This window comes from Thunnus maccoyii, chromosome 2 (assembly GCF_910596095.1).
Source record: "Thunnus maccoyii chromosome 2, fThuMac1.1, whole genome shotgun sequence".
NCBI classification, from domain to species: domain Eukaryota; kingdom Metazoa; phylum Chordata; class Actinopteri; order Scombriformes; family Scombridae; genus Thunnus; species Thunnus maccoyii.
This window is the reverse complement of record NC_056534.1, coordinates 37,619,956-37,641,549: the sequence shown is the minus strand read 5'-3', so window position 1 is coordinate 37,641,549 and position 21,594 is coordinate 37,619,956. Positions and strand designations below refer to the sequence as shown.

Genomic DNA, 21,594 nt, shown 5'->3' with positions numbered 1-21,594 from the left:
CATTGTCTATTTGATACATTTATTTTTCAGGAAAACAAATGAATTGATAATGAAAAAAATGATTAGTTGCAGCCCATCAAGCCCCCACCCGCCCGCCCGCCCTTCTGCCCCTTTTTTGTTTTTGTTCCCAGCAAACTTGCGTGACACCATTAGACGGGGGAGTTCTCGTCCTTATGTGTGGTTGAGTGAAAGACTTTAAGTGGTGGATGTGGTGGTGTGCTGAAGTTGAACCCAGCTGCCAGCTCCGTCTGCTCACAGAGAGGCTGGGGGAAACATTAAGGCCACGATGCTAAAAGCCACTAAGTCTCCCTGTTGTCTCCCTCCATCCTGGAGCTGGAGCCGGACCAGCTGCCCAGACCCTCCACTGTTTTTTCTCTTTGTATGTTGATCCGCCACCTTTGACCAACATTCCTCCGGGTTTTTTTTTTCCTCTCAGTCTGTCTTGTGAGAATGTTTAACAGTGAAACATCATCCTGACAAAACCAACCACATTGTGTGAACACGTTGATGGACTTTGCCCTGAAATGTTCTGTCAGTATGAGTCAGTGATTATGAATGCACTCTGGTGTTTTTCCTTCAGTATTGATTAGGGTGTTCATTCCCTTTATTGACATCCACATCTGTTGGCACATTCATCAGGGACAGGAAGGTCTCAGTTGATATGAATATTGTCAAACCACCAAGAGACACAGTTTTGCTTAATTTGTCAACAGCACAGAGGATCTTTCTCTTTAAAAATCACCATGGTGGGAATTTGTTTCTGTGCCAGTGTTCATTCATTAACATTTGGATCAGGGATGCAACTAACTAAAAGGTGAGGAGCTGTGAAATGTTATGTGGCAGTGAATCCCGCGTGTGACAGGTGTGAATGTTGAATAATGCATCACGCTTCATGCCATCTTTCACTGGAATAGCAGCGGAAGCATGACGGCAGGCTGTGTTGACTGTTAATTCAGTCGCCGTTTACACGAGGCAGACGCAAAGGACTCTTAATGTAAAGTAACTAAATAACTTTCTGCACTTGTGTTTCCTAAAGATAAATCTGAGGAATCACTCGAAAATTAAGATAAGATAAAAAAAATATCTGTCATCTTCTTTATCTTCACTGTCCCTAAAGGGAAATCTGGTTTGTAGCTAAATTACCAAGTAATGAATTCATGTTTATTTTTAAAACACTTATGTGAAATACTGGGAACTTTCACCTCTTGTGGCCTCTAAAAAATCCTTCATATGACACAATCCAAGAGGGAATAATCACTCTTTTGTATAACTGATCACTCATACAGGCCGTAACCTGTGACGAGGGGTCGCAGTAGACGTTGCTCGGTTTTGAAGTGTTGAGCTGGGAACTAATGCTTCGTGCGTTCTGGTGATGTCATGTTAGCAGGAAGTGTCAAGACTATGAAGGAAAGTCAATGATGTAGTTTGTTTTAAATGGTAGTAAAATCCTCTATCTCGCTATATGAAAGAATGAATCATGTTTTTTTTTTTTTTAATTGAAATGGTCCATCCCATAATAATATGACATAAAAACAACAACTTCTGGGGACTGACATTCATTGCTGCAAACCACATACTGCATGTAGCATTGGGGGAAAAACATAGTTCACATAGAAGAGACGAAGAATAGAAAAGCTATTTATACAAAACATTTAGTAGAAGACCAGGAACTGTGCACACATACTCACAAGTGTTTTCACAATTTCAACATCTTCCATAAGAAAGTCATTGTTTTTAGTTTTACTGAAGAATCTTTCTGTAGTTAGCATGCAAAGGACAAAACAATACAACATGCATTTCATTTCCTGCTTAATTTAACTCCTAACTGTCAATCCTGTTCTTCATCAACAACATAAATGTAATGGTGAGATACAACATCCCAGCTGAGCACAGAGATCTTTGTCAACAGTACTAAACTCAGTTTGATTAAAACATATATAAGTAAGTAAGTAAAATGTATTTGTCAATAACAATAAAGTCACAAAATGCTTTACATAAAACATACAAGATACAACATACAAGAGAGAAAAGATAGATGGAGTGACCACCAGAGCCAAAACTAAAAAACACAATAAATACATAAAACACAGTCCTGGTGGATGCAGGTTAATGTCTTTAGCTGCCTTTTAAAGGAGCAGGCAGAGCTTACGTTCTACGTTTTGGTGTAAAATGTCTTAAAAATAGAAACAGTTAATAGATTAAATAATGAGATTGGAATTATACTTTATACTATCCATTATTACCATGAAGCTGATTCACTCAGATATAAAAGGATAGCTGCCTCAGTATAAACACTGCATGTGTAGCATCGAATGGTTGACAAATGTGAATCATCTCAGGGTTTATATTGTCATATTTATTCAAGGATTTTTTGAAGCCTGGAACTTTTTAAGGATCATGTTGGCTTGAAAACTCACACGATAGTTCTGATGGCAGACCACTTTTAAAGCTGACACATGCTATTAATAAGACACACATTTGTAGTGTTATGTTTGTAGCTGCTTTATATTTTAAAATATTTCCCTACCAAATGTTTAGATGACTTTGTTTACCTCATCAAGTGTTTTGTGCCCGCAAAACAGGCTGCAGGAATGAAGGATTTAAGGGTTCCTGGCAGTGTTTGTAATGATTGTTAAATGCATTTAAAGTCGTATCAGTGAACGTATATTATACTGTATATTGATGAAAGGATATTCTCAGCCATTAAGTCATTGGTTACCACCTCTTCCCTCCTTGTTTTACCAAATAAGGGATGAAATACAAAGCCCTTATCTCAACTCTCACAACCACGATCATCATCAGCTGCAGAGCGTCTGGTCGCTGAGGGGTTAAACGTCACTCGGTAGTAGGAAGTGGGAGGTTGGAGCTGAGGATGGAGCGAAGCCCGTACGGCAACCACAGATCAATTCTCGCAAGAAAAGCAACGTTATACCGGAGAGGAAGAGACTGAACCAACAACATACCTGCGAGAGGAAGCAAAACGGACAAATGTGTTAGCCGGGAGACGAAAACACGAGCCGATCAGCCCTGCTTTCACTGCCGATGTGTGCGTGTATGTGTGCATCTCTCAGCAGAGGGACGGATCCTACACATCTCCATTGATCTCGCCTTTTTTTTTTTTCTCCATGCACAGATGCTCTGACAGCGCGTGGATGTGTCTTATTATCGGGATTTGTAGTTTGACGTGCAGTATGCATGCAGGGAACTCCGTGTTCATGCATGCACTGGTGCTCTCCCAGCACACACACGGTGTTGTGCGTGTGTCCGCCGCGGACTCCTCTAACATGTAGCGGGGTTTTTCTGCTGCTGCGAAACGGTCTACAGATCGACGGAGGGTCACTGTGATCGAGGCTTTTTTTAATTATTATTATTTTTTATTGAAAGGATGACAACAGTTTGATTGCTCACTGCTACTCGTGCAATAAACTACTTCCAGTTTGAAGATGTTTTTGGTGCTGTGCTGCGCGTCTCCAGGTGAAGATGTCTGCAAACTTGTGTAGTGTCTCTAATCTGTTCGGGGGGTTTCTTGTCTGGGTCTCAGCTGGACTACAGTTCACGCAGAGCACGCTGATCCCACAGTGCAGCCTCTCGCTTATTCAGCACTTCCCACCACAGCGGTAGCAGCCTGCTCTGTAATCTCTGTCAGCCGGCCAGCATGGGGTCCAGCACAGGAGTGGCACCTCTTCTGCTTTGGCTGCATTAGACATTAGAGTTTATGTGAGAAGATAAAGCTTATATCTCAAAGAAAGGAGCACCAGTAGTGTCCTTGTATGCTGTTATTTGTCACAGTGGTCACGATAGCGCAACTTAATCCTCAGAAAACCAGCGGATATTTCCTGCTTTTCGCTGTCAAACCATGTTAAAATCGGCCGGCGGACACTACGGACACTACGGTTTGGTGGTAATTTAACGAGCCGTGCGGGGCTCGCTGAAAACCACGCGAGAGTGGGTGTTCTTCTCGCCCCCGTCACCGGCAAACCACAGGAGCCACGAGACCCTCAGGTGTGAACAGGTGTGAACCATGGATGACTCTGGGATCATCCGAAGACGGAGGCTGCAGGTGAGAACTTTTTTTTTTGTACCGTTGTTTCCATATTAAAATCAAAAGCAAAACATAGTGAAAAAAAATGGATGCTGTGTAACTAACAGCCTACACAAGGCTGCCTTTCTCAATACAGCAGAATATGTGCAAAGGTTTTATTTATTGCTTTTTCTTTTCTTTTGCTTTCTCATAAATACTCTTTCACTGGAGATTTAGCTTGATATATGTTAGTTCTTTGTCTACATACATACAGACGGGCGACAAATAAAAGGAAAACCCGAATAAATGAGTTATGAAACATAACAAATGCAGATACTTCCACTCTGGTGCACTGCATAGTACAGTTAAGCAATTAGCATCCAATCATGCTCTGTGGCCTGTATAGAAATGATGAGGAGGCCCAGTTGATGGCAAAAGGAAAAGATCTAAGTGACTTTTGAAGAGGTTTCATATTTCTTGGATCCTTGGATGGCAGGAACTTCAGTCACAAAGGCCGCTCGGCTGGCTGGTGTTTCAATAGGAACAGTGACTGAAGTGACATCAGCATGTAGATCTATGGGGAAGACATCAGTAAATAGGGTCGGAAACTGTGGTTGACATTTGATGACTGTGATGCTTGATGCATTAGTGCGATATGTAAGGAAAAACAGAAGAGCAACTCTTCCACAGGTGACTGAGAATGTCAACAGAGGACGTGATCAGACTGTGTCAACAAGAAACATCTGTCGATAATTACACAGAGAGATATTATAGTAGGGTGGCAGTCCATAAACCTCTTATTACAAAGATAAATGCACATCTGAGAGTTCAGTGGTGTAAAAACCACAGGCACTGGTCTACAGAGATGTGGGAAAAAGTGATATGGTCAGATGAGTCATCCTTCATCACAAGTAGACGAGTGCATGTGTGGTGTTCACCAAGGGTCCAGGTCTGAATGCTGGACCCCTACAGTAAGGGGATCTGGTGGCTCTGTTATCCTGTGGGGGGCATTTTGCTGGCATGGTTTGGGTCCACTTGTCCTCTTAGAGGGAAGGGTCACTGAAAAATCAACACCAAGTTGTTCTGAGTGATCATCTTTATCCTATGATGAAACATCTCTATCCTGATGGGAGGGGTCTCTTCCAGGATGACAATACCCCAATTCACAGGTCATGAAGGGTCACTGAATGGTTTGATGAGTATGAAAATGATGTGAATCACATGCTGTGACCTTCACAGTCACCAGATCTCAACCCAGTTGAACATCTGTGGGAGATTTTGGACTGACGTGTTAGACGGCACATCACAACACCGAATGAGGGAATATCTTTTGGAAGAATGGTGTTCATCCCTCCAGTAGAGTTCAGAGACTGTAGACTCAATGTCCACTGATGTTATTCTGGCAGCACGTGGTGGCCCAACACCTTACTAAGACACTTTATGTTGATTTTTCCTTTGATGTCTGTATATAAGGAGTGTAAAGGAATATAGCCAATGTTATCAATTGTATTTTTAATTAAACTTACATGCACTTCTTCAAACACACTACTTTGAAACAGATATTCAAACCAGAAAGGAAGTCTATGAGGGAGTTTATACAAAGTAGGATGAAATGTCACAAAACCAAACCATTACCATAAGATGTATGTTACAGTTTTAGACCTGAATAAAAGACCAAACAGCAGCATGTCAACCAGCAGTGGGTGTAAATGGAAAATCTTGTATCACTTCCTGTGTAGTTTTGTCTCGTAACATCAAAATATGTCATGATGAAGTACATATTCTGCAACATTAAGTGAGAAACCGGATACAGGATGCTAATTAGGCTAACCACATCGATACAAACAGATAATAAATTAAATATTACCATAAAACAGCTCAGCTCATTGACTTACAACATTGCAGTTGCCTTTAGATAGCGAGGGATAGCTAACAGTGTATAAATTATGGTGCAAAATCTGTGACAGCAGACAAAATGTACATCACCCAAATCACCCAGCTAAACAAAGTCTTCATGGCATGTTGTCCCAATAAAGTCTTGGAGTAACATTTAGAAAAGGCAGTAACAACAAGCATAGTGGGTGACTACTTTTGACAATTTTAGATTTACAATAATTTTAGATTATTGTACAAAAATATGCCCACAAATCTATAATAACCAGCCATGTGTCGATCCTGGAGCGCTGAAAGAAGACTGAGTAGGGGGAATAACTGATTCTATTACATCTGCATGAAGTAGGCTAGTCACTTAGCCCGCATCTCAGACAGTATGACAGACACAGGACTGCAATGGTTAAAGCTTCTCTCAAGGTTTTCCTGCGTGTGGTGGCTGCCTGCGTGAAGCAGGCAAAGCTTAGTGAGCAGGGCCATTGTCTGCCAGTTCTTCTCTTCTTCCTCGTGTATTAATTTACAATAAAAGTACTCTGCTGCACATTGTGCTGAGACATTATGCTGTAGATGACTGTTCATCATTTATAAAATACAGACAAGCGAAATTGGAAGATTTCCTGTATAAATGTTGTTCAGCTGGTGGAACGTGGCAATAACTCTGCCAGGCTGCAAGTCTCCACTCCTACAGGTGCAACACTCCTGCTGTACAGCCCGGTGGATTCAAGCAGACACTAAATTAAAGATGTCATGATAAATACCTGTCTTTGATGGAGTTAGTGTGGGTGCATTTCTATATAAGGAAGTCAAGACTATGTACTGCAGCGACTGCCAGCGCCGCTACTTCTGCTTTTATTATTGAACTGTATGTTGGAGATTTATCCTAATCAGTGTCTCAGTGGCATTTAGACAGAGGTGTGTGATGATTGTTGCCTCTCTATAGCTGTTGGGAGATATATATATCTATATCTATATATATATATATATATATATATATATATAGATATATATATTTGAGGGCTGCAACTAATGACTATTTTCACTGATTTGTCTAATAGTTATTTTAGAAAATATTGAAAAAAACCAGTGAAACATGGCCATCACAAGTTCTGAGAGCCCTCTGACATCTTCAGATATCTGATTTTATCCCATCAATAATCTATAACTGAAAGATATTCCGTTTAAAATCATGTAAAAAGCAGCAAATCTTCACATTTGAGCAGCAATTGAAGCAGAGAATAATTACCATGATCGCTTGATTAAAGCAATTTAGTGACTAATTCTTTCAGTTAGTCTTTAAAGAAGCTGCTTTGTAAAGGTCAGGAGTCGTGTTCTCACACTTTATTTTCATTATTGTTCATATCAGACTTTCAGATCACATATGTAGTTTTGTTTTTTTTTTCCAAAAGGGATGTTTAGCAGACGTACAGTCAGTTTGCTGAGCTCAGTAGTTCTCATGATTGAAATGTTTCTGCAGAAGTTAATTGTAGCTGAATATCAGATATGGATATCGACCTCGTCAGTGTAAATGGAGGGCAGGGACAGCCTTGCGCGGGGGGGGGGCAATTTGATGTGATCATTAAAGTTTTGAATGTAATACACACACACAGACTCACACACACACACACACAGACACAGCAAGACAGAAGCACACACCCACACTCAGCCAAGATGGACTTCGTTATCAACTAGAATCTACTGGATGTGTTCACGTACACTCACACACACACACACACACTTAAAGCGTAGCCTTGAAGCCCCAAATATACAAACACATGCACTTACAAGACAGTCATTAGTGAGTCAAGCTGCTCTTTTGATTTTAGTCAGATGCTGAGTGTAAAGTATGTGTGTGTTGCCATTAATTTACTTGACTGTACTGTGGTTTGTGTGTTTCTGTCTTGCTGTGTGTGTGTGTGTGTGTGTGTTGTGCGCATCACATTCATGCCTATATGTACATATCAAATCGACTCCCACCCCCTGCCCCTACTCTCCATTCCCATTGAAGTGGTCGATATCCATATCTCAGACGCAGGAGGTCTAAATGTTGAGGATGTGGCGCAGTTGTCAGGCCCATTAGCAGGACTAATGGTGGCCTAACAGCCCTGTGTGCCCTCGGGGAGGAAGACCAACCACCAGCAGCAGGACGGGCTGAAAGGACTGGGGGCCAGGAGGAGGAGGAGGAGGAGGAGGAGGAGGAGGGGGCAACATAGGAGTCAAGGCTGGCAACAGCTGTGGGCTACAGTAGACCCCATTTAAGTGGCTATTACAATGTCTGGATCCCTTTACTGCCCGGATCTACTTTCACACCAAACAGACAGAGGAGGGGGGGGGGGGGGGTGGTGTGTGTCTGTACATGTGTAGCATATGTGTGCAGAGGGTATCTTTATTGTCGTCTGTGATGGTGAACACTGAAGCACATTCAGTTGAATATCATTCAAATTCTTCGGTATTGAAACCAAACGGCCTGTTTCACCAAACACACGTTAACATGTGATAATAAGTGAGAACAGGAATAAATGGTAAAATAAAAGATGGTTGAATTCCATTCAGCTGCCTCAGTTTAAGGATCCTCTATACTCCATCAGGACTGCTTGTCAGACGGTCAAATAGCTTTGGAAATCTCTCACACGTACACCTAATCCGATGTTGGATTTGGGGAGCTGTGTACGGCTGACAACCTGACATTCACACCCACTTCATGACGTGATTGGCCAGTTGTGTAGAGAGACAGGAGCCAGGGTTTGAACTTCTCTCTCTAGCTCTCTTTTCTTCATTCTTGACACAACTATTTCTGTCAACAATACTATGAATACCTTCCAGGAGAGACCGTCTGACAATGTGCACCATTATCCCCGTATTTAAACGGTATCACGTCTCGCCGACCCGCCATGATGACCGACTTTTCACTGTGCCTTCAAGTGTAGCCAATTGGAACGACTGTAAACACTTTTTATGTCGTCGTAAGCTAGTTCTGATCAAGTATAAACCGACTGTTACTGTCATGTCTTAAGTTATTAGTTACACCTGTCCATGAAGAACAACATGAACATATGAGTATAATCATGTTTTTTTATATTAAAAAATGCCTTTTCCTGAATTTGTTTGACAAAAACAGCCAAACTCATTAAATGCATCAGTGTATAATATTGTTATCACACAGACAGATGGGCAGAAACTGCCTAATTGAAATTTTGGTTTAAACGGATGATTTTAAGACTATAAACATAAAAAACGGCGCCAAACAAACTGTATGTTTCCAGCAGTTTTAGATTCTTGATGCCATGAACACAAACCAGTCACAACTCAACAGATGTACAGTTTTAGGTTTGACTAGAATGTTAATCTTTGCATGTATTTGCGGTGGGCAGACAGCGTTTATATGCATTACTTCCACCTATTGGACTTGACTGTGGAGACATATGGTATATATGTGTACATGTGTGCACTCTGGCATTCACATGCACATAGATTTATGTTTCAGTGGTCACCTACTGCACCCTAGTAGTAGTATCCTGATCGATCCATCCTGCCGCTGGTCTTAAGTCATGGAGTCTTCTTTTTCTCCATCTCTCTCCGTTTGTCTCTTTTCCTCAGTATCCCTTACCTGCCCCCACTTCTGCTGTTTTCGTCCGTGTTTCTCTCCACTCTTTTCTCTCTGACATGCCACATAGAGAGCATGGCGTTTGGTGTCAGTGTTTTCATTGTCATTACACTGGAAATACTATCAGATCTTATAATGTTATACGGTTTTTGCTTTGTTTAGCTTATATATTTGGGTCTTTTTGCCCTTTTTTTGACAGTTGACCGTGAAAACAGATATGAAACATTGGGAGAGGAGGTGTGACATGCAACAAAGGTTTTGAGATTAATCCGGTCATATGCTGAAATATGCATAACTACAGTAGCTCTCATTTATTAACGCCACTCTTCAGTTAATTCCAACACCACTAAAACATTTGAATAAGATATTGGACTTTGCAGAACAAACACAGACTTGATTAACCACAATGATGATTAACATTTTGATCCGTGGCACCACTCAGCCTGTTATATTTGGCTGTAACTGTGTTTTCTGAGCGTGTGTGTGTCATCGAGATGAGTCGTTTTCATATCAACTAAGTGAAGTTTATCGTGCCATCCTGAGCAGTTGTAGGTGTGTGGAGCATACTAACACTTAACCCATATGCTCACACACTCACACACACACACACACACACACAAACAAACACAAGTCATACTGCGTGTCTCATCCCTCTCAGTTGTAGGAGTATGGAGTCCGCCACTCTCACACACACACATACACACTCACACACGGCGTAATTTGTCCAATATTTTGTTCTGGGCAGCATGCCCATTTCCAATATGCTAAGCACAAGGGATAAGAGTGTGATCACTCCAGAAGAACCAGCACAGTTTGCCAATCCCTGTCACTCACTGCCATGCCCACTGCTTTGTTCTGCCTCATCACATCCCTCTGATGTCAGTATTATTTAGAAAGGCTAGGTTTTGTTCTGAGAGAGCAAAGTGCACATCAAAGCATAAGATCTGGGCCAGAATATATTTGGGAATAGCTTCAGATATTTAAACTACTTTAACTGGGCTTGAATTATCATGCCAGACACCTATAAAGCACAATAGCTTGAGCCCAACTTAAGCACAATCCCCCAAAACACCACCCAAAGTAAGAAAAAATAGCACTTTTTAAAGTTGCAGGAAGGTAATAAAGGTTAAGATTGTGCTTCGTATGTTTCATTGAGCCATTACATTATTTTAGGCCTTTGTAATGACCATTGAATTCATAGCTTTTAAGTGAAACTTGAAGGCTGGTAGACTATTAAACTGAAGAATACGCTGCGTGACATTTGCCTTGCAATCTGCTGTCAGTCTTGGCAGCAGAAACAGAACAGAAGCCTCATGACTCTGCCCAGAGCAGCAGCATATTACCATTTTTCTTTTCTTTGCTTTCCAGTTGGCCTTCGCTTTGTCCTTGGGTAAATATAAACCAAAAAAAAAAAAAAAAAAAAATACACATGTGACACCTTTTCTGCACTTGTCAAGCAGACAAAGTTGTCTCATATTTGAATCTGTTTTGAATGGTCCTGTTGCAACAAAGTGAAGCAGCGTGTGAATCATTTGTAGTTGTAGCTTTGAGGTTGTACATAATGGATTCATTTTGCCAAAGAGGTGTTTGATTGTATGTGCAGACATCTGTGAGTCTGTCTACAGTACAGTACGTCTGTAAAACCACTTCATTAATGCCTCTTTGAGATGCCCGTTAGCGGCTGGGGGCTACACACCCACCGCCCAAAAGTTGAAGCCCAGAAACGTCCTGAACAGAGAAAAAGAATAAGAGAATCCAGGCAGAGTCTCTGTAGATACAGACACACTTCTAGTGGCTCAAAACTGATGATTGAGACGGATTATTTTTGTGAGTCTATACATCGTTTTTTAGAAAAATCCTGCGTAGTTTACCTTTAACTATTGAAATTCTTTTTTTAATGATTTTTTGATCACCATGCTTCCTGATTTCTGAATCAATATTTAATTCGGTATTTACACTGAGCTATAAATATATAACAACAGCTAACTGGAGAGCTGTTACTTTATTCAAACGGCGGCAGGAAGTCACCAGTTTCCTGCTTATAGTTTAACAGCGCTGCTGACCGCTAACAGTTTCACTTTTCACTAATGGCATTCGACCTTTGACCTTCTGCTGTACTTTACAGTACTTCATTTAACTTTGCTATAACATTACTTTATTTCTCTTTATTACAACAGTACTTTATTTAACTAACAGGTAGAAGACTTCTATATCGGCCTACTGACCTCGTAATGACCTCGTTCCCAATGACAGATTTTCCGTTAGCATAGCTTTAAGACAGAGCCGAGGGGTTTACAGAAATGATGCTGCTGAAAAATAACACAGAAAGACTGACTGACGTGATGTGCGTTGTTTTTGGAAATATGACTCATGATACACACAGTCTCTAGAAGGGTATGATTCAAATTTTTCCGATGGTCTAGTGTTAAAAAAGTAAACAAAAATCACAATAAATCGTAATATCGAATCGCAATACTTGTGGAAATCCAATACTTAAAGAATTGCAATACATATTGAATCAGCACCCAAGTATCATGATAGTATTGAATCAGGAGATAATCATTACGTCACAGACCTACCAGTTATTGATCTGTGCAGATATACATCATAACCAGACATCAGTCCTAACAACTTAGAGAGGGATTAGGTTTTCACATACTCCTCAGCAGCACAAGTGAAGTGGTGTGTGTGTGTGTGTGTGTGTGTGTGTGTGTGTGTGTGTGTGTGTGTGTGTGTGTGTGTGTATAGAGTGTAATCACACCTTTCTGTTATTCCCACCTATTTTCCTACAGGCGGATGTCGATGCAGTGTTGTAAAGGCTGTTTGGTTTTCATGTGTGACACATGTAGACAGGAAATGTTTTTTTAATTATGATCAATAGTAAATAAGGATCATCCAGGCCTGTGATACTGTTATATGTCTATCATGTCATGTTGTGTGTTTTTCTTACAGTTTATGGTTCAGCCTCACTCAAACTATCAGCTGACTTATCTGTCTTGAACACGGTTATCGTTGATGATGTGACCAACCCTAACACGTCGTTACTAAATGTGATCACATAGTTTGGGTTATTGATTATAGCTTCATTCTGAGGGATAAAAGTCAACCAAAGATGAGACGGATCAATTTGAATGAAGTGAAACAAAGGAAAAATAAACATCGGGATGTTTTCCAGTGCTGCAGCTAATGATTGTTTTCATCATCGATTTATGTATCTGATTTCTTTTTAATTAATAGATCAATCTGTAAATCTATAAAACTGTTAAAGATGCTCATCACGAGTTCTTCAGATTGCTTATTTAAAGATATTTAACTAACAATGATATAAAACAGAGAATATCAGCAATCCAGTTAGAAACCAGCAAATATTTGGCAGTAATACTCGATAAATAAGAAATATGAATGAGTTTGTGTATGGTGAACATGCCGACTGTAAATCTGCATGTTGTTAACTGCACTCTGTCCCTTCCTATAGTGAATATCCTTGAAGGTATAATACTGATATCGATGCAATTACATGTTTCCCATCATTCACTCGCTGGCTTTGTTTTCTTCTCTGATACCTGAAAATGTACATTTACAAATAGATACTTCAAGGTCCTTCAAAGTGGATATTACTGACAACTTTGACAGGTTGTCATAGTCACTTGAATTGAGGCGAATAAGTAACATGGCAACAAGACATACACTAACTGCCTATTGGACAGACAGCGAGAGGGAGCAGGTGGGGGGTTTTATCCATTAGCCACCCCTATCACCCCATATCCACCCACACACACACTCACACACACACACTCACACACACACACACACTCACACACACTCACACGTACATACGTAAGACTCCTGCAGGGCCGTCTCTGACTCACCCTGGCCGAGCTCACTTCCTCTTGATGATGCAACTCATTAGCTGTCCCAGAAAGAGCGTACTATGATGGGTGATGTCATTCCCATTGAGAAAAAAAAAAAGTGGAATGAGAAGGCCGCCGTCGTACAGGTTTATTCAATTTTCCATATTAAAGGAATAGATTGACATTTTGGGAAATCCGCTCATTCACCTTCTTGTCAAGAGTTAAATGAGAAGATTGATTTCACTCTCATGTCTGTACAGGAAATATGAAGCTACAACCAGCAGACGATTAGCTTAGCTTAGCATAAAGACTGGAAACAGGGGTAAAATCTAGCCTGGCTCTGTCCAAAGTAAATAATAATAATAAGGCTCACTAATTAACATGTTATATCTTGCTTGTTTAATCAGTAAACAAAGTGCAGACATGTAGTGTAAGTGAAGCACAGAGGTGCTGGATGGACAGAAAAACTAGTGTTCAACAAGAGGAAGTTAAAGCACACAACTGTCAAAAATCACAAATTGTAATTTTTACTTTTCAGTTTTTGTACAGATGAAACAAACAAGATAAAACGTGTTGATTAGTGAGCTTTAGACGTGCTCTTAGGCGGGTTTTGAACTCTAATAGTCAGACTAGCTGTTTCCCTGCTGCTTCCAGTCATTATGCTAAGCTAATCAACTGCTAGCTTGAGCTCTATACTGAACACAAGACATGAGCGTGTTGTCAGTCGTCTCATGGAAACTCTCAGGTAGCTTCTTTGTGAACCAGTAGGGTTCCTGTAGTTTTATATTAAGTGTAAGTATTAATGTCTCACAGTGCTGAAAGTAAATCGGGTGAGTTTGGGTAGCACCCTTGTTTTGAGATTGTTTGGAGACGAGAGCTCCAGCTGTCAGGCCGTGTTTCATCAGTTGGGCTTTGTTTGGGTTTTGTAATGCTTGTTTGCTTATACAAAGACAAAGAGATAGACTGAGAGAGAGAGAGAGAGAGAGAGAGAGAGAGAGAGAAACGCTTCAGGACTGCACACAATCACAAAAACCAATTACAATCTCTTATTTTCCCACTTACCTTTTCTCTCACATCGGTGTTTGTTTTTCTAACTTCTGACCCTGACGTAGTTAGTCGCTTGGATTCCATTCATTTCACTGACATGTCTGTGTGTCATTAAGATGTCCCTGAGTGATAAAAACAAATGATAACATCTGTACAGCGGAGCCATCGGGACTGTAGAGAATTGCTTGATAAGCAGCCCAGGACAGGCTGACAATAGAAATTGACGGTAACCTGATCTTACCTAAGCCGAGTGTTAAACAGATCAAATTGGGAATAGATGGGCAACAAGCCCCATAAAGCTCCATCCCAGTAGATCCTAATCACATCAGAGTCCTTGCTGTTGTGTCCCAATGTCATAAATATAGCAGCAACACTTTTAAAATTGACTTTGGCTCCACTCAACCTGATGGTTCCTGAAGCTCTGATGTCTCAATTTTCATACTGTGTCCCACTTACCACATTAACAACGAAATCACAAAACTGTCCGTAGTTGAGTCTCATCCAGAGAAATTGTATTAAGAGAAAAATGTGATTATTATTTGAAATGCAGCCATGTATTTCCTAAACATTGCGTCCATCAGGGAATAGCTTGTTTCACTTCCTTTGAAGGTTTCATTGTTGAGAGGGGGGGGGGGGGGGGGGGGGGGGGGGTGAAGATGTTTCTGGTCTGATGGCCTAGATGTGTTTACATCTACTGTAGGAAGTCATTTATGACTTTACAGGCAGTTGCAGTGGTTGTAAAAATTGGAGGCAAAAGCTATTTTGTAGGAGGAATCTTAAATAATTGTTTTGCGAGGCTGGTCTTTGTTTGGTTTGCATATTGTTGCATCAGGCATTTGAAAAATAATGTGTTAGCTCTTAAATTTCCTCTGTAATAACTCAGGAAAAACATTTATGCTGCTTACAAACAAAAGCTGAGATTGAATCCGTCTACTGTAAAGCTTGACCTGGATTAATTTGATTTATATATAAGTCCTGTCTCCACATAAAGTAATAACAACATGCTTTACAGTGAGGTATGAAAACAACACCAGTAACATGATTCAAAAAAAACATTCAAGAGAAAATAGATGATAACAAAATATGTAATTATGCAATTTCTTCATAAAATTCCCTCTTCTTCATTAATTTAGACAGTAATTATGTGAATATAATTAGTTTTATCTGTTTCATTATTTAACTGAGCTGCAGCTTCAGTTTACAGAACTTCATACAAAGAGAATACAGGAATTGTTCTGCTACTTTATAATTCATTAGCACACTTACAGTATGAATCCTGTTCATATGTCTCTGCTCATTAACAGACGGTATGATGTGTGATACTAAATGATCTAATCTATCTGCTCTTTGTTTCTTCTGTTTTTCTCTCTCTTGCTTTCTCTTTCTCCCCAGAAGGATCTACCTCTGCCCCGAAAAAGTAGCAGGTAAGTTGACACGTATGCATGTTTGTTGCTCTGTAATCCTTTCTGCACACACTCACATGTGTGTATGTGCGTAGTTACAGGTAATAGTTACAGGTGAGTCTGTTTGCTGTGTTGGTTGTGTGGCTGTGTGCGATATTCCTACTGCACACTGCTTATCAAATTTATGAAAGGTGTATTCCAGACAAGAAAAGTCGAAAATCGTCGTACAGTTTTTCTACATCGCACGGCCACCAGACTGTTTTGCGAGTTGAAAGACATAAAAAGAGCAGGAAAGAACAAAACTCTGAGGAACTGGAATCGTTCCAGCTTTGTTAAGGGAAGGTAATGGTATTTTTTCAGTGGGAGCCTTGTCTTCAGACCACAGCATGTTTCAGCCTTGCGTGAGCTCTTTCACTCTAAGAGCTTCTCTGTCGGCCCCAATCTGTTGCACCAGTGAGCTGTGCAATGAACGTTCAGCAGCAGGAGTGCCGCGCTGTGACCTCAACGCCCTGCGTGGTTCTGGGAAGGCGAAAAGGAGGTCGAGGAAGGAAAAACAGGAGCCATCAAATGGTCTGTGCAAATTGTCAACAACTGTGTGTTTTATGCTGTTTTATGTGCTTTATTAGGACATAAGACAACGGAGAGCGACAAGAACACTGAGCCACTAATGAGTCTCTTTGTTGGTGATTAGAGACCTCAGATATTTGCAACATTAATAGAGTTATGGGGTACGGTGGTCTAAAAACCTCTAAGAATCACTGATCCACACTAGTGTGTATAAATTAAAAGTATCATCTGTTTATTTAATTTATGGATCCATTTTTTTATCTATAAAATTAAACATATTTGCTTGAGAAATTACTTAGATGAATAATTGGTCATCAGTATAGTTGCCAATTAATTTTCTGTTATTACCACCAGTTGTTTGAAAGTGTTATTTTAAAGAGGAAAAAGCAGAAAGTAAAACAAAGACCGGCTCTCATGCTTCATGCCAGCTCAGACGGTGCTCTTGAATGAAACGATTAAAGAAAATTCCCTCAAAATGTCAACGTTAAAGCCAGATATTAACATTCTACGGCGGCTGCACAAAAACACGATGAGCTTCAAAGAGAAGAAGGAGTCGGGGAGATGCGGTCGGCTTCTCCTCAGAGATGGATCACATTTAGTGACTGAATTAGAAGTCTCTGGAGTCGTTTTCTGTGCCATTTAAATGTGAGTGGGATTGAATGATCCTGAGAGGTTTGACAAAACTGATTGAAATTTCTTCACTTGCGGTACATGCAAGTAAAAAACTGTTACACTGGGCAATTATGTGAAGGTAAAATGTGATATATGGAACAAAAGTGCTCACGGTGCAGCGCGTATGGGGTGAAAGTCTCTGTCCATGGTGCTGAAATTCAACTCACCACTCTGCTTTTCCCCTGCACACTGTTTCTATCACTCTTTTACTCACACTCCTTTCTCTCTTTCACTTTGTATCCACCAAGAAAACATGACTTAACAAAGCAGAATGATTTATTTACTCTTACATGGATCTCATCATCCAAAACAGGTGCAATACAAACGCCGAAGTGGCATTAGTCTGCAGCGTTTGTCTCACTGCGTCTTTGTGTTACATCTTACTTGCTCTCTTTAAACTCGCTAACTGAAATGAGTTTTGAGGATTTTCTCATGTGCACTAAAAGTTGAGTTTGAAAAACTTTAGCTGTAGCTGCTGTTGCTGCTGCTGCTGCTGCTGCTGCTGCTGCTGCTGATGTTGCTGTTAAAAGCACTTCAGAAATCAGGCAGAATTTGGAAAAGTGTCTTATGTCAGCTCAAAACGCTGTCTGAAAATACCTTTGAACGCAGAGGGGGGATGTAATTTTCCACAAAATGCTGACACTTCGCTGTCATCATTCGAAGTGTAGAAATCCTTGAAATTTTTGTGAAATTGCTGCAGTCCACGTGCAGCCATACTCGCCTTTTTTTTTTACTCTGCTTTCAGCGCGACCACTTTGCTTCTGTGTGAGCAGAATGTGAATCACACACATCATGTAAACTGCCAATTCAGGATGTTCTGTATAAGAATCGTGGCTTTAACTCCCCCGTATCGAGCCCAGTTTTTACTTCATTTTTACTTCAGTTCATTTTTTATTTGTGTGTGTAATTGTCCGCTCAGTATTCTGTTTACATCTTCTTGGCAGAGACGCTCACTTATACATGCCTGTGATATGCATGTGTAATCACAATTTACTTCCTTATTGAGGATTTTGTGTGTGTGTGTGTGTGTGAGTGCTCTTGTGTGCAGCATGCATGTGTGTCCCTGGCTGCTGTCATCGGGTGTGCTTTGCCCATGACCTTTGACCCATGTGGCAGGGTGGCAGATGTCACAGCATGACATGAAGGAGACACTGGAACTGGAGTCTCACGGTCAACTCTCTCTGCCCCCCCCCCGCCCCTCTCCCCCTCTGCCTGTGCTGCTGTCGGATTTTTCTGCACACATCCTCCTGCGGGTGGAGCTGGAGTCTTGTACTCCAGCATCATGACTGGGCGTTTGGAACAGAATAAAGTGACCTGAAGGACATCCAGGTTACAAAATACTGATATCCTGAGTGGTTCAATAAGCTTCAGGAACGCCTGAAAGATCTAAACACTCACCTTGTCTTCTATATGATATCATGCCACCCATCCCTGTCTGTGACCCCCCACCGTGTCTCAGTGATATTACCACCACTCCTCCCCCCCCCCTCCCCCATCACTTCTCTCCCATGTATATTTTATCCATCCAGACTCCTACTTTAGAGACAGCATCCATTATTGAATTACTCCTCTCAGCACTACTGAGCAACTGTCACCCCATGTCAGCTTTAACATTTGGTGGATTTGTTTCAAAGGGAAGGAGGGAGGGCGTACACATACAGTATGCATGCACACACACACACACACACACACACACACACAGAAATGACATCTCCCTTGGATGGGCATTGCAGAGCAGCTCCTGTGATATCTAGGGCAAATGAACGATGCCAGAGCTCATCCAATATGGTATTTTACGTGGATAAAAAGAGACATATGTGTCTATGGTGGCTGTGTTTCTTTAAATAATAAGGCTGACCTTATTCTTAATATTTCATATTGTCAACAAACGCTCTGAAACGACCAAAACCAACAATATGTTAGTTTGTATCCCAGTATTTTCAGACTTCCCCACCCTGTTTGTGGCACTCAGCTCCCATGTGTATCCATTGAAGACATACAGTACATTTTTCAAAATGGCTCACAAATGCATAATTTCATTTTTATTAAGGCTCAGTTATTTCCCAAAACAGCTGGACACTGTGGGTTTTTTGCAGTTACAGCAGAACGGTGAATGTGGGATTGACTCAAAATAAATTACAGTGCCCATGTTGATCATAATGAAGGAGCACAGTCCAAGAGTGTGGCTCATTGTTGTGTTTTTAATGGATGAGGCAGCGGTGGCATAAAGATTAGAGGGCGCCAATTCGATCCCCAGACTGGTGGGGAAAGTGAAAAAACAGCACTTGCCTTTCCCTCATTACCACCACTGAGGTACCCTTGAGCAAGACCCTTAACACCATCTGCTCCAGTGCTGATGCTCAGTGGCCAGCAGGTCTGACTGCAGTTGACCTGGCACTTTCTAGGTGTGTAACTGTGTGAGTGTGGTCATAGTGTTCCTGCAAAAGGGAGCTGAGCTCTCAGTGAAACTTCCCTTAATACATTTTTTCATGAAAAGACCAAAAGGAACAACGAACTGATCCCACTAACAAGTATTATCTGTGTAGCCAAAGCCTGATAGATAGACCTCCACTGTTGTCCAAAACTATTAAAGCACATAAAGAACAATTAAATAGTAATAAATACTCACTAGAGCATGAAATGTACATTAATCTGTAGCTGAAAAGTCCCCAACAAATGAACGCAAAAAATACATTACCCAGCAGCCTTTAGGAGATTATTTAGCCTTTTTTCAAAAAGATTCAGCCTTGGTTGGAAGGAAAGGTCTGCCACTAAGGATTATTTTCATTATCAATTAAAACAATTAACCGATTATCAAAATAGTTGCCGATTAATTTTCTGTCGATCAACTAATCAATTAATCGACTAATCGTTGCAGCTCTACAGCTGACAGCTCAGAGAAGTCAGAAACAAAATATAGAATATCTCCATACTTTATAATCAAGATCTACAGCATAGAGGAATACACAGACAGTACTTGTTAGTAGGATCAATTCATTACTGGATCAATTCATCTTGTTGACAATAAGAAAAATATTGAAGATCAGCAGATTTATCCTTTAATGACCTTTTTAAAAACTAATGTCACCCTCTCTCCCTGTCAGTGTAATGAAGATCAATCAAAAACACACAGAATAACACACATTCACACATGCAAACCCCTCCCCTCCCCCCCCCCCCCCCCCCCCCCCCGCCTCGCTCTGTCTCTCCTTTCCTCTGTCTTGTCATTCACATTAGTCTTCAGTTCGCTGCTCCTTCATCTTCTTCTCCACCTCAGACTAGCTTTCACTCTGTTTCTCACATTCTCACTCACATGCTTTCTCTCTCTCTCTCATTCATACTATATATATATATATATATGTATGTTTGCATTGACCCCCCCCATCCCCTTTCCCTTTCTCTCTCCCTCTCTGTCTCTCTCTCTGCCCCCACCTCCTCCCCTCCCCCTCTCGCTCTGTCGCTCTACACTTCCTGGCTTGGCACGATACCCTTGAGAGCAGCCCCACAATCCTCTCTCCTTCTGAGAGGGATGCTCGGCAGCCTGTTCCCTCTCTCTGTCTCCCCCCCCCCTCTCTCTCCTCTCTCTCCTCTCTTTAATTCTCTTGTTTTTTCTGTCTGTGACACGGCTGACATTTCTTCCCAATCGTTCCTTCTCTCTCTCTCTCGCTCTCTCTTTCGCGCACACTCTTCACATGTACAGAGTCACGGCAAGACATCGCAGAGTGCGTGTGTGTGTGTGTGTGTCTGTCTGTGAATGTGTTTAACTGTCCAGAGGAGGCTGGCATGCCGGCGTGGAGCGTAATCGCTGCCTCTTGACTGCCTCTGTGTGTGTGTTTATTTGTGTGTGTGTGTGTGTGTGTCTGTGTGTGTGTGTGTGGAGCCTCAGCTGCTCTCATGTTCATCTGCCAACACAGCCTCCGCTGCTAGCAACATGTTCCGACGCACAAAAAGGTAAACGGCAACAATCTGTCTCCGTGCAGTCTTTGTGACCGGTGTGGTGCCCTGCTGTTGTTAATATGTAGTTGACTCATCGGAGGAGGTTGTTGTGTGGACGGTGTGTGTTTTTGTTTTTTTTTTTTCCGTGATGTTTCCGTTCTCCCTGCCAGCTGTCATGCTGTCTCACAGTTGTGTCCCTGTCTCCATTTAGCTCCAGCAATATGGTGTGTGTGTGTGTGCTTGTGTGTGTATTTGATGTCTTTACATGCACTTGTGTACACGTATGTAATGTGTTTTTGTTAATATTGTACAGTATGTTTTTATATTTGATGAGTATATGCATGTAGGGCTTCATTTGTTTGTTTATGCATCTGTGTGTGTGTGTGTGTGTGTGTGTGTGTGTGTGTGTGTGTGTGTGTGTGTGTGTGTGTGTGTGTGCGTGTGTGTGTTCTAACAGACCATTATCTATAACCTTGCTGAGCTTTATTGTAGAGGTGCACATGTGCACAAGGGTTTAGTCTGCTTTAGATTATGGCTTGTGAGCTGCTGATGTTTTTCTCTTTACACGCAAATACACACATGTACATACACACACATGCACAGGGA

The 21,594-nt window shown here is 41.2% G+C and overlaps 1 protein-coding gene across 2 annotated transcripts in view; it reads left to right on the top strand.

Moving 5' to 3' along the window:
- The first annotated feature begins 2,701 nt into the window (after positions 1–2,701).
- Positions 2,702–21,594, top strand: part of mast1a (microtubule associated serine/threonine kinase 1a) — a 75,686-nt gene continuing 56,793 nt past the window's right edge. Inside the window, exons 1-2 of one of the 2 annotated variants that reach the window (XM_042431842.1) lie at positions 2,702–4,060; positions 15,806–15,834. In XM_042431842.1, coding sequence (XP_042287776.1) covers positions 4,022–4,060; positions 15,806–15,834 — 68 coding nt within the window. In that variant the 5' untranslated portion in view covers positions 2,702–4,021. Of the gene's footprint in view, positions 4,061–15,802; positions 15,835–21,594 lie in introns of both variants that reach the window. The other variant, XM_042431833.1, reaches the window with a different exon arrangement.